This window comes from Pinus tabuliformis, chromosome 3_1 (assembly GCF_031772625.1).
Source record: "Pinus tabuliformis cultivar Carrire ecotype Pingquan chromosome 3_1, CPIR1, whole genome shotgun sequence".
NCBI classification, from domain to species: Eukaryota; Viridiplantae; Streptophyta; class Pinopsida; order Pinales; family Pinaceae; genus Pinus; species Pinus tabuliformis.
Genome location: NC_142301.1, coordinates 699,300,780 through 699,320,001, shown reverse-complemented (window position 1 = coordinate 699,320,001; position 19,222 = coordinate 699,300,780). Strand labels below are relative to the sequence as shown.

The window sequence follows — 19,222 nt, the reverse complement described above, 5'->3', positions numbered from 1 at the left end:
AGGGGGGTTTCAGAGTGACGCAGAGGCTAGGAGGGCTAACGTAGAGCCTCAGAGAATCATTGGAGAGATTTTCATGGAGCAGAACTGTTGAATATCTGCTTCCGATGAGAGGTATTACTGCCAGATAGATATCTCTGTTGGGTGAGCCAGTTTGACACCCTAGTTGTAGTCTAGAAAGCTGCTTAATAATAAAACCCTCAGAACTGCTGCATCAGTTTTCCCTAGTTGGGTTTTTCCGGGGACGGTTGTCCAAAAATAACGATGTCCCTTGTGTGTTTGTCTATTATTTCAGTTGATGATCTGTATATGAGTTGAGATTGCATTTGTGTTTATTTTCAGTATTTATATGGTTAAATAACTTGTTGAATAATAAACAAGTAGATGAAATAAACCAGATAATGTAGGAAGAATTTCTAACGTGTTAGACTTAGAAATTTCAACATTTCATGCTAGGACGAAGCATATCAACAATAATTTCCACTATATTAGGAACTTGGTGCAGGATGGGATCGTGAAGCTACAATATGTCCTGACAAATGATCAGGTAGCTGATATACTAACAAAGTCTCTTCCTAATAAGAAGTTTGAATATCTTAGAAGTATGCTTGGTTTAGTTGATATTGTTGATCTTCGTGATGATAATAAAAGTTTGGAAGAGATTTGTTGAGGCCTTGTGTGTGACACACATTGCCTGGGAGGACATCTGGCCGACACTATGTGTTGATGTCTAGTTCCCGAAGTAGAGAGGGTGGCATTGGTCCTGGAGCTTTGACCTTAGATATGCACCTAGATCCCTGGGTTGATGGTTAGCAAGTCTGATGGTACCTAGAGAGGCTAAAAGCTTTAGTCCATCATGGTACCTAGAGAGGCTAAAAGCTTTAGTCCATCTTAGTTCCATTCGGATAGATTGCTCTGGTCAGGAATCTAGTTCATGGCATTGCGGTGCCTAAACTCTTGAGAGATCTTGGATAGATTGCCCTGGTCAGGAATCTAGTCCATGGCATTGTGGTGCTTAAACTCTTCATTGTTCATATAGTTTGAGACCTTCCTTATGAATACCTCCCTAGTAAGAGGGAGTGTTGAAAAATGCAACTAGGTTCGGTCTTCATAAAATGTATTTGTCAAAATATTTTTTTTTAATTTTTGGTTATAATGACTTATTAAAGCATGGGTTTCATGCTTGGGTCATCATTTTATTAGTCAAAGTCCCCATTGTGGACTCATAGGGTTAATAAAGAGTCATTGTATATTTTATGAGACCTTTCTTGGGCTTTCGAACCATGTAAAAAGAATTATTTTGTGAGTCAAAGATGAATTATGTAACCTCCACATCAAGTCGGCCTTAAGGAAGGCAATTCGACCTCATTGAAAGACTATATACAAGGCAGTTCGAATTCATTTAGAGCATCTCACTCTCTCACACATAGTTCGATACCTGAAGGTGGAAACTTGGAAAAGTGCGAAGGTGAAGAAGGAGGGATAAAGTAGTGCGAGTTTGGTCAAAAAAGAAGGGAAGGACAAAATCGAAGTTTTGGTATCTCCCTCGTGTTTGCTAGTTTAGGAGATCAAAGTCTCCTTGTCAAAGTCGAAGCTGCTGTTGATGCTGGAAGCTGCCAAGTCGAAGTTGCTATGGTCGAAGTGCTGCTGCTACTAGGTCGAAGGTTGGATCGGAGAAGGAAAGGCTGACTTGGTGTGGAGGAGGTCTGTGCCTAGGTTGAAGAGTCTCAAGAAAAACTATTGAAGGAAGAGACTTTGATTGGGTTTTCCCCTAGTTAGGGTTTTTTCCCTCGCAAAGTGCTTACATCTTGTGTCTTTTGTTTTTGTGATCTTCATGCACACATAATTTGGTAATTGCTTGATGAAAGATAATATAACAAATAAGTAAAAGAAGCCAACATAATTCACGAGTAATTATCAAGAAAGAGAAATCTAACCCTAATCCTACTAGCATTGATTTCTCAACAACAACAACACGGAAAGCTTGCCTCGCCATATGATGAAGGCCTCTGTGAACCCCCATGTGTCAACCTAAGATTGAACTAGATCACTCTCTGCCATGACCCTGCTCATTACTAGATAGAGTGACCTACGTGTAACCAATATATATGCTCCATATATCATGAACTAATATGATGCATGCTCAACTACCCTGTGCCTGTCACTGTGTAGTACCGATGACTGCTGGAAACCACATGTGGCAAATAGCTACCCCCTAAATGCAACCAAGAGATGGGTATCTGATACTTGTAATAGACTTAGTGTATGCGGACCCGTCCTGCTCTTGCCAACCACACTCTTGATAATGTGCCAATATAGTTTTTGGAGCCTAGACGCCCATTGGAAAACTACCTCAATCGTACACAGAACGTTTAGGGTGAAGAGACACATTTGTTGGGATTCATGAGCCTACATTAGACTTCTGGCTGACCTTGACAATTTTTCCGTAGAAGAAATAAATTCATAATTCCATTTCTACTTGTCAGAATGAGACGATCTTTAGATCAATCTTGCACCTCTCGGAAAGAGAATCCAATAAAAATATCATCTCCATCATATGGGCTGTCAAAGGTGGAGTTTGGCCCTAGTTGCCAATTTTTAACACTACCTCTCAACTAGGGAGAAATCCACCTGTCAATCTGTACCATCTCTGACATCCCTGCTCTGCTCTGCTCTGCTGAACCATGAAGAAATAATGAAGAAGAAATGATCGAGAGTGAGTCACATGACCTTGCCACTCTCCATTGACCCGAAGTCGGTCTTAATTGATACCAGATCATACCAAACATCCTAGCATAGGGAGTACGGTATTACATGATGCGTCCATCAGTAGTACTATGGTTCCTATCCTCATTTCCCAACTCATTGACCAGATGAGAGGTACTTCCCATGAGTCTCGGACTACATGGATAGGATGTATCGGCAGGAGAAGGTGAACCACTCATCCTGCTCCTATGCCATAGGAGAAGGTGAACCGCTCATCTTGCTCATATGCCATGGGAGAAGTTGAACCACCAATCCTATGCATATATCAACCATCATGGGGTATCACAGGGGAAGGTGAAACACTCACCCTGTACATAGCGAACCACTAGGGGAAGGTGAACCAGTCACCCTATGGTCACTCATAGCTCCAAGAAGTACCCCAAGCCCCTTGGAGCTCCCAGAGCTCAATATCCAACTCAAATGAGACCCTCATAAGAGGGTCTTTCCACGACTCCAAGTCGTTCACAGAAGGTTAAAAATTTGACCTTCCCCAGGGGCTTTGTAAGAATAATTGCGACCTGTTTATCAGTCCCAATGTGATGGAGCCTTATTGCTCCCTGTTGTACCATATCTCGGATAAAGTGGTACTTGATATCAATATGCTTGGAGCGGTCATGGAACACGAGATTCTCAGAAAGACAAATCCCACTTTGGTTGTCGCAGTAGATCACGGTGGTATGCAATATATGTCCAAACAACTCACTAAAGAGCTTCCTCAACCAAACAACTTCACAGGAGGCCATACTAGCAGCAATATATTTGGCCTCGGCGGTGCTCAAAGCAATCGATTTCTGCTTCCTTCTCATCTAGGATATCGAAGCAGAACCTAGTGAGAAGCAACATCCCGATGTGCTCTTACAATCCACCACACTGCCAGTCCAGTCAACATCAGAATAACCATGGAGCCTCAAATTCTCGACAGTGTATCTTAGTCCATAGCTGATTGTGCCCCAGAGATATCTCAAGGCATTCTTGGTAGCAATCCAATGTATGTGATGAGGTTCAACCATAAATTGACTAAATGTATTCACTGCAAAGCATATGTCTGGACGGGAGTTCACTAAGAACATCAGGGCCACCATGAGTTGACGATACTCAGAAGGATTTCCCAAATGGGGTGAAACAACACTTCCACATAACTTCTTGAAGTTGAGTTCCATTGGAGTAGTCAAAGACTTACAATCCACCATCCCAAATCTTTCAAGTAGCTTCACAATGTATTTTCCTTGGGAAAGGAAAATCTCACTTGGATATTGCCAGACCTCCAAGCCTAGGAAGTAGTGCATCTATCCTAGGTCCATCTTGAATTCGGAAGCCAACTCCCTCTTGCATTGATGAATGAGAGGGTTTGCACCTATCAGAAAGAGATCGTCCACATAAAGTACCAATATGAGAGGTTACCATTTTCAACCTTGAAGTAAAGTTTCGGATCAACTTCATTTCTTGTAAAACCCAGCTTCATCAGATAGCTGCCGATCCTCTCATACCAAGCTCGAGGAGCTTGCTTCAACCCATAGAGGGCTTTTCTTCAAGCTGCATACATGTGTCTCCCGATCTTGAACTTCGAATCCCTTTGGGTTGTTCAACATAGACTTCCTCCTTAAGTGAGCCATGCAAGAAGGCGATCTTGACATCCATTTGATGTAAATTCCATCCTTGAGAGGTAGCAAGGGCAATGATCGAATAGATGGTGGTATATCGAGCAACAGGTGAAAATATCTCATCATAGTCCACACCTTACTTTTGAGAGAAGCCCTTGAACTTTTCAGCACTTCCATCAGCTCCATGCTTGATCTTGTAGAGCCATTTAGAGGTGACAACAAATTTGTCCTTGGGTCTAGGGACCACATTCTAGACATCATTTTTCATAATCGACTCATACTCTTCATTCATAACATCCTTCCAAACTTGGTGCTTCGCAGCTTCTTCGAATGTGCAAGGCTCAGTTTGAACAATGGTGCTCATGGAAGCTAAGTACCCTTGGTACCTATTCGACTTCTTACTTTCACAAAATGTCCGCCTTGGTGCAATATGTCTCTCGACATCTTCGAGAGTGTCCCTGAGCCATGAGGGTCTTCTTTTGGAGGAGGAGGGCTTATGGGGAGGTGGATCAATGGGATCCATCGGTCCTTTAGCATTGGGCATTGGCTCATCTTGCGGTTCTCCCTGCTTCCCTGTATCTTTTTCTTTGTCCTTCCTTGGAATAGGAAAGTCCCTAATCTTCCCAAGGGTAACATCTTCATCGAAGGTGACATCATGACTTATTTCCACTTCTCTTTGACCAGACACAGATTCTATATGCCTTTGAAGTTTGACTGTAGCCCACAAATGTTCCTTTCTTCCCAGATGCATCCGATTTACTTCTCTTTTCTTTCGGCACATGAAAATACACAGGGCTACCAAAAATTCTAAAGTGAGAAACATCAGGTTTCTTACCGGTGAAAACTTCTTCGGGAGTTTTGGAGTCCAATGCTTGATGAGGGCATCTATTTTGAACATATGTGGCAGTGTTGATAGCTTCTCCCCATAGGATCTTCGGAAGACCTTGATCACGAAAAATGGCACGGGTGGCTTCTATAAACGATTCTTTCTTTCAGCAACTCCATTTTGCTCGGGAGTATATGCAGTAGTAGTCTCACTCTTAATACCAACTTCTCTACAATAGTCATTGAACTCATTTGAATTATATGCTGTTCCATTATCGGTCCTTAATATTTTGATCTTCTTTCCTGTTTGATTTTCAACCAAGGCTTTGAAAGAGTGGAGCCATTAGAACATTTCATCCTTCTTCTTCAAGAAATAAATCCAAGTTTTGCAAGAGAAGTCATCCACAAAGATAGCATAATGCAAATATCCTCCCAAAGATGTCACGGGCAACATACCAGATAGATCAAAATGAACCAATTGCAAAATGTCGGTAGTCTTGCTGTCACTTGAGGGGAATGGTCCCCTTGTATGTTTTCCTTCAGCACAACCCAGTCAAACACCTTGATGTTCTACTTTAAATTCGAGCATACCTGTCACCATCTTTCTTGCATCGGGTAGAGCCTTATAATGAAGATGAGCAAACCTTTGGTGCCATAATTCAGATTGAAGAGATGTTGTGCAAGACATAGCTCCTAGTGGACTTCCTCCAACTTGATATAGGCTGTCAACCCTGAATCCAAGAGTGAATGCTTCTTTGAAATTTATTTTCCAAACACGTACCTTTCCATCAATGAATGCCACCTTGAATCCTTTGTCCTCCATCGCCGAGATAGATACTAGGTTCTTCTTTAGATCGGGTACATATAGTACATCTTGTAGATGAATGATGTTACCTTGATTCAATTGAAGAGTAACATTCCCAGTCCCTTTCACGGGATAAGTGGCATTGTCTCCAAGAATGATTTCCAAATTTGTATCCTTTTCTATCAGATTTGAAAGAGCCTCCTTATAGCCAGTGAAGTGCCTTGAGGCATCACTATCAATCAACCAATTTCCCAAGGTATCCGGAGGAGAAGCAATAGAGAGGGCAGATATAAGATAAAATTCTTTTTGCTTGTTATCTACAACATTAGATTCCTCATACTTGGAGTTTCTTGATCTTTTGGGAGGTCGACCATTTCCATACTGAGTAGCAGGAATATTCCTTTTTCCTTTGTTGTTGAACTTGCCATTCCTTTGATTGTTGTTGCCCCTGAAATTGTTGTAGTTGTTGTTGTTATCATCATCTTGAGGTGTATCCCTTTTATTAGGACACTCCCTAGCATAGTGGCCAAACCTATTACAATTGAAGCATCTTCCCTTTCTTCCATCTTTGAATCCCTGTCTTCCTTGACCTTGCTTCTTTGAACCTGCATTGTTCTTCTTTTTAGCATGAGCGGAGAATGCAGTAGGATCATTCCTATTTGAAGGCATGTCTCTCTCTATCATCCTTGTCTCTTCTTGAGTACACCTAGTCAACAATTCATCAAAACTTGGAATCCTGTCATTGTTGAGGATAGTAGTATTGAACACATCCCATTCACGAGGGAGACCTCCAAGGGCAATGAGAGTGAGCTCCCTGTCAGCAATAACTTCTCCAATTGATAGAAGATCATTTTTGATTTCAGTAATCCTCATGAAGTAGGATTGGATATCTTCTCCTCTTCCCTTCTTTATGTCCTTCAACTTGTTCTTGAGAAAGAGGACTTGGTTTGCATTGCTAGCTTTAAACATGCTAACCAACTTGTCATACATTTCCTTAGATGTGTCCAAATTGGAGATGTAAGCAACTGAATGCTTATGAATAGAATCCCTGATGATCTTCTTAGCGTTGACTTCACCTTTCTTGTATTTTGTCTTAGCAGCAGCGGGTGCATTTGAAGGAGGTTCAACAATCTTTCCTTGCACATAGTCCATAGCATCATGCTCTTCCAAAGTCAAGTCAAGAGACATCTTCCATGCATGATAATCAGACTTATCATTGAGCTTGTCATCAAATTTGAAGTAAGATGAGGAGGCCATTGAATCTTGTCCTTGTCCAACAAATCTCAGTGATTGCTTTTCTCACTCTTGCTTGGGCTTTGTCTTCACCTCAACGCTGATACCATGTTAATTTTAGATAACAATGGTATGTTCTATGCTTTAGAGCAATTTATTTCAATTTTTCTTATAAGTCGAATATCAGTTTCTAGATTAACAATCACTTTAACATTGATAGTAAATGCAGAGAGAACATAAACAATAAGTAGAAGACAAGCCAAGACAAGAGGACACAATATTTGGTGGATGCCAAGGAAAAACCCTAATGTGGGGAAAACCCTTTGATCAAATCTTCTTATTATTCTTCAAAAGTTCAAGAGAGAGAGAGTACATCATACAAAATTTACTTGCCCAAACACTGTCAAAACAATCTAGTCAAATAGAAGTCAATAGGATGCCCTAACCAGAAATTCAATGCTGGTCAAACCAACAGAGAAACTCCTCCAAATGAGCTCGGTCAAACCCAGTCAACTTGGCCTCCAAAGACAATCTGAATCAACCCAAAACAGTCCTGAAATATTTGGTCAAACTTGGTCAACGTAGGTCAATGCTTGCGGTCAACGTAGGTCAAATTGCTGCAATTTCCTCGATTTTTGTGCCAGAAGATGCAGCCTCGAGAGATCGGATTTTCTGCCTGAAATCGTAGTCAAAGGAGAAGGTTTGACCCTTGGTCAACGCTGGTCAATGTCCCTGCAATTGGCCCAAAATAGATCTGTGATTTTCTGCCTATAATTCCAGTCAACCCAAGTCAACGCATGAAGAAGAGAGATGCTCCTGTTTGCTGTACGAACCAATGAGAAGAAGAGAGAGAAAGATGTGTTGATGGTGTGTCCAAATGAGGAAAAGGCCTCTCATATTTATACACAACGTTGAGGGTGAAGAGACACATTTGTTGGGTTTCATGAGTCTACATTAGACTTCTGGCTGACCTTGACAATTTGTCCATAGAAGAAATAAATTTATAATTCCATTTCTACTTGTCAGAATGAGATGATCTTTAGATCAATCTTGCACCTCTCGAACAGAGGAATCCAATAAAAATATGATCTCCATCATATGAGCTGTCCAAGGTGGAGTTTGGCCCTAGTTGCCAATTTTTAACACAATGAAGCTCAAGGGAAGCCCTGATTTGGACTCCCAAGTTAGATCACTAGGGAGACAGTCGAAGTTCTCCGAAATGAGGGTGGAATTCGTGGTGCTAAACAACACTTTGGTTCTTGTGCTAAACAACGCCAAGAGAAAATGAAATGTGAAGTGTAATAGTCAAAAGATGATCCACAAAACGAGTTCATTCTCCTCTTATAATTTCTCCTCATGCTTCTATACTCCTTTTTAATATTATTTTATTGGTGGGGGGCCATTTTCCACTAAGTGACTTTTGCCGCCATTTTAATAAAACAATAATTTGCTGCCATTCTCCAATAAAAAATACTAGCCACCTTCCTCCAATAATATTTGCCCCTTTTTAATTAATATTACTAAAATTGGGAAAAATTCCTTAGTGAGTCCCATGCTCACAAAATTGGGGATATTACAGGAGTGACCTTGGGAGTGCATGGGAGAGGTGTTAGTAGTGCACCTAGGAGGGCACCTTGGAGTTCTCCAGAGGGCGGATTCTCCCAAAGTGCTCTAGGGAGTGTGGTCAAGGAAGTTTCTAGCATGTTCCCGTGAGTTCTCCCACAGGGCTTTGCCCAAAAGCATGGTCCCGGGTGGGGGTACCCTGGGGAGGTCTCCATTGCAACCCAGGGATAAACCTCCAAACTTCAAAGGCATACCAAGTCCACATGATCATACAATTTCATTTTGTCCTCCCAGAGGGAAGGTGGTGAGCAGGTAGGTATTACATAATAGCATTTGGTTTCTTTAATTATTTCTGTTTTCAAACTTATAACTTCTATTTCGAAACGAATCATAGCTGTGCTTGAGCCTTGGAGTGTACTAGTCACCAAAATTAGGACATTAGATTGAACAAAAATATTTATGTTTAGATACTGAAAATGATGTGACATCTGTAACGAACAAAGTTTGTTTATGCTTTGATACCAATGTACATTCTATCAATATATATTATCTATAATACATTGTGTATTTTACATTTTAACTACAAACAGCTAACAGTGTATGCTGTTACACTGTTTGTTCGTTACAACATCTTAGAGAATTTTTCTATCGCATGGGAGGATTCTTCAACTACAAAGTTGCTTCTTGATATTGCTTACTCTTTTGAATGGCATAGTTTTTGATATTTCCAAGTTCTGATTATTCTGCTCTTGTGGGTTTTGTTTTTAAATTTGATGCTGGCCATATTTATCATTTCATTTCTGTTTTCTGTTTGTTTATATATGTTAATGTTTGAGGTCTATTTTGAGTTAGATATTAAATGAAGTTTATTTGAACTTGCAATATTATTTTATAGATCTGGTCAGCATTGTATACAGTGTGCAATGTGCACTATATTTTGAAAGCGAACTTATGGGATCATTTCCTTTAATATTGCTTTCCCCTCATATATTTGGCATCTAAGAACACGAAGAAACCTTTTTCACCCCTGAAGTCTAATTTCTGAAGGAAGATTATTGAAATAGAATACTTACGGGTGATCTGTTTGATTGTTTTCTGACTGCCAAATGGTCTTCTTTGCAGGTCAACTCTACATAGCTTTGTGGACACTAATATTCCTGATGAATGATACAAACCAAAGTTGTTGTATCTAATACATTGCACTATGATGGGGTTTGCTAGTGTTTTGTGCTTATCAGAATAGAAAATAATTATTATGAATGATGGCTTATCTCTATGCATCGCTATATGGCTCCATATTGCGTAAATCTAATCGTGTCTCCAAATTCTTATGGTCCAACCAGCCCTCTCACTTATATCATAGCCTTTCTCATACTGATATACCATCATGCCCATTGAGGATATCCAATGGAGCACTTTGTCATGTTCATTATGTCAGTGGGTTAGAATCTATAGAAAATCGGAATGGTGGACATAATATTTCAGTTTCCAGTTCAAATCAGCTTTTACGAGGGTCCTTGGCGTGTAACACTAATAATATTGGTCTGCAGAACCATCAATTTGAAGGCAAGATTTCATATCATGGGCTTACTTGTTTATCATCTTGTACATCTGGGAAACTATTCCAAATTTATCGAAAATATTCTTCCCGAACCACTGACAAATTGAATGAGAAGTTAGCCACAGAAGATTCAATTACATCTGATGCAGGACCAGCTACTGGAGCCAGTGATACAGCAGGGGGTGAATGGATGGATATGGCAAACAGTGCTTCAAAATCCATTAAAGATGCTATTATGTATGCAGGAACAAAAGCCAAAGAGACATCAGATGAGCTTATGCCAGTTTTGCAGCAATGGATGGACTCATCTCCTTATGTAAAAGATACCATTATGCCAGCTGGCTGGACAATGCTAGCATCAATATTAGCCTGGCTGGTCATGCCAAGAATGCTCAGAAGGCTTCATCGGTATGCTGAACAAGGTTCCATAGCATTATCTTTGGGGCGCTTAGGACAGGATCAGGTGATCTATGAGAAAAGTATTTGGGGTGCTTTGGAGGACCCTGTACGATATTTAATCACTTTCATGGCATTTTCACAGTTGTGAGTCATTTTCCTTCTTGGCAAGCTACATATCCTAAAACACTTACTTTCTGCTCTATTTAGAGTGATCTGATATAGCAAGCATGGGATGAACTAAGAGAGAAGGCAGGAGAGCACAGGATAGCTTTGCTACTGGACAAGCTTTATATCTCCTGAATATTAAATAGACTGTGGCTTATGCTTATAAAGTTATACTAGAAGTTTGTAAATTGTCGTTTAGTGGATAGGTATTTTCCAGAATGAAGGGAGAGTATCTTCTTAACAATTGCTGTCACTTGGTATAGTGATTTCCTCACGGTATTAACAGATTGACAATATTGATGGTTTTGATTGCTTTAAAGCAGCTTTTGTGATTTTATTTGTTTAGATTTGTGAACACCTGACTGTCTTCAGACTTGGTACAGGGGTTTGATTGTTGCACCCAGCACAGTTGCTGCTCAATACATGCCACAAATCTGGAGAGGTGCGGCTGTTCTCTCAGTACTATGGTTTCTCCATAGGTGGAAAAGAAATGTATTTTCTCGTTTACCTGCTGTCAAACAGATTGCTGGGCTTGACAGGGAAAAATTCCTGGCTTTAGACAAACTCTCTTCCATTGGCCTTTTTGTTTTGGGAGGAATGGCTTTAGCTGAGGCTTGTGGAGTTGCTGTACAGTCCATTTTAACCGTAGGGGGAATAGGAGGTGAGTCTCTTTTATGCTCATAAACACATATAAATATACACCGTACTTGTATGTTTTCCATTTGATTGACAATTAGCTATCTATATGACAATCATGTATATGTTGATACATATTCAACTCTTGAGCTATAAGTTATAACCTGGCTTGTATATATATTTTGTGTATTTTCAGTTTGCTTGGTTACTATCCAATTTATGCAATGTAGGTGTATATCCAGTTCTTCCGTATTCATTTTTTAGGTGACAAGTCACAATGATTGGAAAGCTTGTAGAAATTTCAAGAACCAGGCAATTAATGCAATTTTGAAATTTCACCCATTTACCTAAGGTTTCCTAGAACTAATCCTTGTGAATTTTCAGCCTCAACGCTGAACTGAAATATTTAATTACAGCTGTAATATTTAAGTTCCCTTTAACCAAATTTTAGCTGGCAGACCAAGAGAATAACTACCATATGAGTGTATTTTGATACAACAATGCTACAGCCCTTAGGGTAGACTTCTCCAGGTATAACACAGATCTGAAATGTCACATTACAACAGATTATAACACCAACACATTCGTTTGTTTATCTTCCGGGGATGTGTTGAATCATTGAACTAATTAAACTACATGGTATGTCAGATCACCATGAACTACAAGTGCTGCAATGTACTCAATGAAGAAGATAACATAAGCTGAAAATCATATCTTCATGTACACAACATTTGGGCAGCTGGAAACTTCGCACATATAAGATGAAATACAAGTATGTAATACAGCGTTATGACAAAGCCAATATAAGTTAAGCTTTTCAAACCCTAAGTAAGGAAACCATAAGGAAACCCTAGTCACCAACTCCTCCTATAGCTAGGATTCACTTCCAACCAAAGTTGGTCAGTCCACCAAAGATCCTCTACAAGCTATCATCAACCTTGGTGAGTCCTCCTTGGCACATACAACAAGCTTTTGTCACACAAGCTCTCCACACTAGCACTGTTGCCTTCCTTAGCATTTGCAAACTCTAACCATGTTGCATCACACAAGTACATGGCAAGACAACTCTAGCCGTAGCGTCCATGTCTATGTGTCCATCCTAGGGTTGAGTCTTTAAACCAAAGGTCTTCATCTCTTGCATCAATACAAGCACCATGTTAAAATTGGCAACTAGGGCAAAACTTCATGTGGGTCATCTTATTCATGGCTGATAATATGTTCATTAGATTCCTCTCGTCGAGAGGTGTAGGATTGATATAAAGATAATCCGATTCCGATAAGTATTCATGGAGATATGAATTTATTTTGATTATGGAATTATTATCAAGCCGACCTACAACTCATGCAGGTTTAGAAGCCCAATAGTCGCATCTATTCAAACACCAATGTTGTGTATAAATATAGGAAGACTTTTCCTCATTTGGACTCACTCATCTCATCACATCTCTCTCTCTCTTTACTGCGCAAAAAAGAGTCTCTTCTCTACTGCGCAGAAAAGGGTCTCTCCCTCACACATGTGAAGCCGGAAGTCGCTGAAACTGAAGCTGCAACTGCAGAAGTGAAGTTTGACCTGCGTGGACTAGAAGATCTCCTCTGCTGAACTGCGCTGTAGGTTCATCTGAACCTCCTCTGAAAGCCACAACTTTTGGTGGTGGAATCAAGTCAATCCGATGGATGGTTTGCAAGATATCGACTGCCCTAGTTTGAAGGAAGCTGCTGAAACTGAAGCTGCAACTGCAGAAGTGAAGTTTGACCTACGTGGACTAGAAGATCTCCTCATCTAAACTGCGTTGTAGGTTCATTTGAACCTCCTTTGAAAGTTGCAACTTTCGGTGGTGGAATCAAGCCGATCCGACGGTCGGTTTGTGAGATATCGTCTGCCCTAGTTTGATGATGAAGCCGCTAATGCTGATGCTGCTGATCTAGGGTTTGCTACTGCTGATATAAATCAGATTTATTGTATTATTTCTCTCTGCTGAATTATTGAAGATAAAAGAAGATTTGATCAAAGGGTTTCCCCACACATTGTGGGGTTTGTCCCTGGCTAGTCGCCACATCTTGTGTCTCTTGTCTTGGCTTGTTTTCTGTCGATCGTTTAATGTTCTATCTGCACTTTACTTTATGTACATGTGATTGCTAATCTGTGGAAAATAATAAGGAAAAGAAGTAAATTGTTATAAGCATAGAACATACCATAACTTAACATGGTATCAGAGCTGAGGTGAAGACAAAGCCCGAGCAAGAGCAAGAGCAATCACCGAAGAGAAGATTGCCAAGGCTACCCTAAAAGAACTATGGGGTCCTCAACACTCTTTCCTGCCGAAGACAAGCTCCGTGAGAAAGCTAACTATCACGGATGGAAGATGTCTATCGATCTAACCGTAGAAGATCAAGGAGTGCTGGACCATGTAAGAGGCAATATTGGTGAGCCTCCATCAAATGCATCCGCTGCTGCCAGGTACAAATGGAAAACCGGAGAAGTGAAAACAAAGAAGATCCTCCGGGACTCTATCGACAAGCACTTGGTGGCCTACATCTCTGAATTGGACACCTCCAAGGAAATCTACGATAGATTGGTGAGTTTATTTAAAGTTAATGATGCAAATCAAGTCTTGTTTCTTAGAAATAAGTTGAGGCAAAATCAAGAAGGGTAAAGATGAGAGTATGCAAGCATACTTAAGAATCACCGAGATCAAGAACGATCTCCTATCTATTGGGGAGACCATTATTGACACAGAAATCGCACTCACGACTCTTGGAGGATTACCATTTGAATGGTACGTGTTCAGGACTACTCTTTTGAACAACCACGTAATTCTTGGTTTCAAGGAATTAATGGCTAGATGCATTCAAGAAGAAACAAGGGTAGAAGAGCAAGAAATGCCCATGCCTAAAGGTCCTCCTGCTGCCTTTTCTTCTCATGCTAAGAAAAGAAATAATTCCGGGAATAAATCAAAAGGAAAGGCTGGACCTAAGGGTGGAAGAAAAGGATGATGTTACATCTGCGATAAAGCAGGTCACTATGCAAGGGAGTGCCCTGATAGAAAGGACTCACACCGGGACGATGATCAAAATCCCTCTGATGGCAATCAACGAAATGACAAATTCAATAGCAAAGGTAAGAGGAGAGTTGGGAATCAAGGAAGAGGACAACCATTCAAGAAGGCTAGAAATTCCAGGATGTATTAAATGCATCTGACCTCCGAAAGAACCTGGTGTCCATCTTAGACAAAGGCTACATGGTAACCTTCAGCGATGGCAAGGTACGTGTATCGAAAAATAATGTTAAATATGCCTTTACTCTTGGGTTTCATGTTGATTCATTATATCAGGTCGATGGAAGTCTGCTAGGTGTCATGTCTTATGACACATCTCTTCAGTCCGAACTTTGGCATCGGAGGTTTGCCCACCTTCATTACAAAGCTCTACCTGATGTAAGACAAATGGTAACAGGGATGCCCGAATTCCGAGTAGAGAAAGAAGGTGTATGTCCGGGATGTGCCGAAGGAAAGCTCAAAAGGGGACCATTCCCCTCAAGTCAAAGCAAGACCTCCGATATATTACAACTAGTTCACTCAGACATATCTGGTATGATGCCTGTGAACTCCTTGGGAGGATATTCATATTATCTTACTTTTATAGATGACTATTCTTGAAAGACCTGGATATACTTATTGAAAAAGAAGGATGAAGTGTTCTCTTGGTTTCAACACTTTAACGCCCTGATCGAGAATCAAATCGAAAAGAAGATCAAGATCTTAAGAATTGATAATGGGACTGAATATGAATCTAATGAGGTCCATGATTTTTGTAAAGAGGCTGGCATCAAGAGGGAGACTACTGCACCATATACTCCTGAACAGAATGGTGTGGCGGAAAGGAAGAACCACACGATTATGGACGCTGTCCGGGCCATGCTACATGATCAAAGACTTCCGAAGTTTCTATGGGCTGAAGCTGCAAACACTTCCATATATGTACAAAATCGATGCCCTCATCAAGCATTGGGTTCCAAGACTCCTGAAGAAAAGTTCACCGGTAAGAAACCTGATGTTTCTCATTTTAGAATTTTTGGAAGCCTTGTATATTTTCATGTGCCGAAATAGAAAAGAAATAAATTGGGTGCATCTGGAAAGAAGGGAATTTTCGTGGGCTATGGTGAAAATACTAAAGGCTATAGAATCTATGTAGTCGGTCAAAGGGAAGTCGTGATTAGTCATGATGTCACCTTTGACGTAGATATGGCTCTCAGCAAGGTGGACAATCTTCCAACTTTGAGGAGCTCTCAAGAAGCCGACACCAGGGAACTGAAAGAAAGGGATGATGAATCAATGCCTGATGTAGAAGAACCCATGGATCTGATTGATCCTCCTCCACATGAGCCTTCCTCTTCTAGGAAGAGGCCTTCATGGCTTAGGGGGCTACTTGATGATGCTGAAGGACATGCTTCAACCCGAGGAACCTTTCATGAAAGTAAGAAACCTAATAGGTATCAAGGATACCTGACTATCATGAGCATGATCATGCAAAATGAGCCTTCATCATTCTCAAATGCCGTCAAGCATCAAGTATGGAAGGATGCTATGATCGAAGAATATGAGTCTATTATGAAGAATGATGTCTGGGAAGTAGTTCCCAGACCCCAGGACAAGACAGTTGTTACTTCCAAATGGTTTTACAAGATAAATCATGCAGCAGATGGAAGTACGGAAAAGTATAAGTCTCGTTTTTTTGCTCGTGGTTTCTCCCAGAAGGAAGGTATAGACTATGATGTGATATTTGCACCTGTTGCCAGATATACGACCATCTGCCTGATCATAGCCCTTGTGGCTTCACAAGGATGGAACCTACATCAGATGGATGTCAAGACCGCGTTCTTGCACAATTCGATCAAAGAAGAGGTCTATGTGGAGCAACCCGAAGGATTTGAGATTTATGATTGAAAATCTCATGTATGCAGGTTGAAGAAGGCTCTCTATGCGTTGAAGCAAGCACCCCGAGAATGGTATGAGAGGATCAATAGCTACTTGATGAAGCTGGGATTCACTAGGAGTGAAGCTGATCCTAACCTTTACTTTAAGGTTGAAGATGACAAGCCTCTCATACTGGTGTTGTATGTGGATGACCTCTTTCTAACAGGTGCATACTCTCTCATTCACAAATGTAAGAGGGAGTTGGCTTCTGAATTTGAAATGAAGAACCAAGGACTTAAAGTGTGGTAGAAACCAAGGGAAATTTTCCTATCTCAAGGAAAATATGTGCTAAAGATTCTGAAAAGATTCGGTATGGTGGACTGCAAGCCTGTGACTACCTTGAGGATCTTAACTTTCAGAAGTTATATGGTAGTGATGTCGGACCAGATTTGGGAAATGCCTCTGAGTTTCAAAAACTCATTCGCGTTGATGTTCTTGGTGAACCTCCGTCCGAACATATGTTTTGCAGTTAGCATTGTGAGCTCATATTTGGTTGAGCCTCACTAGATTGGTGCCAAGAATCTTCTGAGATGTCTTCAGGACACAATCTCTCATGGATTGAGATACACTGCCGGAAATATGAAACTGCATGATTATTCGAATGCTGATTAGGCAGGTAGTGTGGAGGATCACTGGAGCACTTTTTAGTGCTGTTTCTCTTTGGATTCTGCTTCGATATAATGCATGAGTGAAGTGTAAAAACTTCTGGATAACAGAAATATATATAGAAATATTTTATTAATAAATGAATAGACAGATGATGTCTGATTACAATGGGGCTCCTGACTTAAATACCGCCATGGACACCCTTTGGGAAAGGGCATGATCTTATGATTGTGCCCTTTCATCTAACTAAACCTAAAATAAACTAATTTTTAATTTTTTTACATAACATTGCCTTCCTGTCGAAAGAATGCTTTGTCCTCAAAGCATATGTAACGACGGATGTTGTTGAAGAATGATTCATTCTCCCAGAAAGCGTCTTCTTCGGGTAAGTCCTTCCACTTGATCAGATACTCCAAGATGATCAAAGTCACACACTTTAAAAGATCTTGGATTAATCTCTCAATTCCCGCTTTTTGGAGATGTGGATATCAGTATGGCTTGATGTTGATGGGGTTTGACTTTGTTTTAACTTCTGTTCTACGCTCAATTTCTGTATTAGGCGGCATCTTCATAGGTAGGTCTTGAATCTCTGGTGATTCTTCTCTGGTCATATTTGCAGATAACATTTCTAATTGGTGACATTGTATTGCATAAGCAGGTGCTCTTCTTCGACTCAGCTTCATCATCTGAGATGATGATACAACATGATTTTCTGGTGGTTGGAATCCGTGTAGCTTGTACTTCTGACCTCCCCATTTGAATTTTATAAATTGTACTTGATGGTTGGCGGCATAAGTACCTAAAGTTCGTAGCCATTGGATACCTAAGACTACATCTACTCCTCCTAATGGTACTATGAAAAACGGAGACTCTAAACTGAAGTCTTGAATTTGCAATTTAACCTTATGGCATTTTCCCACCTTTTCAATCTTCTTACCGTTAGCTATCATCACTTTCATGTTTGGTAAGGGAAATGAAAATATATTGAGTCTCTTTGCCATGGCTGCATCTAAAAAATTGTGTGTGCTTCCAGAGTCGACGAGAACCACTACGTTGTTCTTCTTTATGTGTCCTTTTAACTTTAAAGTCTGAGGTTGTGATATACCTGTCATAGCTGATAATGATACTTGTGGAATACTTCCATCATCTAGTTCTGGTGAAAATTCTGGAGCGTCTTCTGTGTCTTCTACGTCATAATCTTCACTGTTTGAATCATTGGTTACTTCACAATTATATAGGTTCTTTGGTTCTTTTCCTTTAGCACATCTATGTTTGGGGTCCCACTTCTCACCACAACGTTTACATTTACCCTCTTTTATCCTTTGCATTTCCACATTAGATTTTTCATCTTCACGACGATGTGGTGGAACATATCTTGTATTACTTGAGTCCACATACTGGGGTATCCTTCGTCTTGCATAAGCTTTTTCCACTGTTGACCAAAATATTGGTTCGGATTTCTTTTCGGCGGTTTTTGCTTTTCGTCTTGCTTCTTCTATAGATGTAATATCATGCATCTCAAGTTCTGCTTGTAAATGGGTTTTGAGTCCCGAGATGTATGACTGAATTAGACGAGATTCTGATAACCCAGGTACTCGTGTTACTAAGGTCTCCCATTCTTGAGTGTATTCGTCCACACTTCCTTTTTGTCGTAATTTGATGAGTTTTGAAAAGAACTCTTCTTCCTTTACACCTTGGAATCTTTTGAAGAATGCATCTTTAAATCTCCTCCAGCTAATGACGTGTGTTGTCTTTTTCCACCACATATACCAATTATATGCTTCTCCCTCCATTTTCATGGATGCATGTCTGAGCTTTTCGTCATCGTCAGTGATGTCATATATCTCAAAGTATTCTTCTGCTTTATTTATCCATGCAACATTGTTTTTTTCGTTCCCATCGAATTTAGGCATCTCGACCTTTGCCCTTCGCTGGTATGTTGCCACTGGTTGAGCGAAAAAAGGGTGTTGATTGGTAAAGTTTTCCCAGAGTTGCTTGTTTGTAAAGACTGTGTTACTTGCTTCTTGGTGGGGTGTCGCTGATTTTTTTGGGGATTCAACCTTGTCATGAGAGTCTGTGGACTTAGTTGAAT

At 40.4% G+C, this 19,222-nt stretch overlaps 1 protein-coding gene across 3 annotated transcripts in view; it reads left to right on the top strand.

The window, feature by feature from the left end:
- Positions 1-19,222, top strand: part of LOC149189055 (mechanosensitive ion channel protein 1, mitochondrial-like) — a 473,192-nt gene that overhangs the window by 131,478 nt on the left and 322,492 nt on the right. For all 3 annotated transcript variants that reach the window (XM_089411754.1, XM_089411753.1, XM_089411752.1), the window contains exons 2-3: positions 9,913-10,894; positions 11,299-11,576. In XM_089411754.1, the coding sequence (XP_089267880.1) occupies positions 10,050-10,894; positions 11,299-11,576 (1,123 nt within the window). In that variant the 5' untranslated portion in view covers positions 9,913-10,049. The remainder of the gene's footprint in view (positions 1-9,912; positions 10,895-11,298; positions 11,577-19,222) is intronic.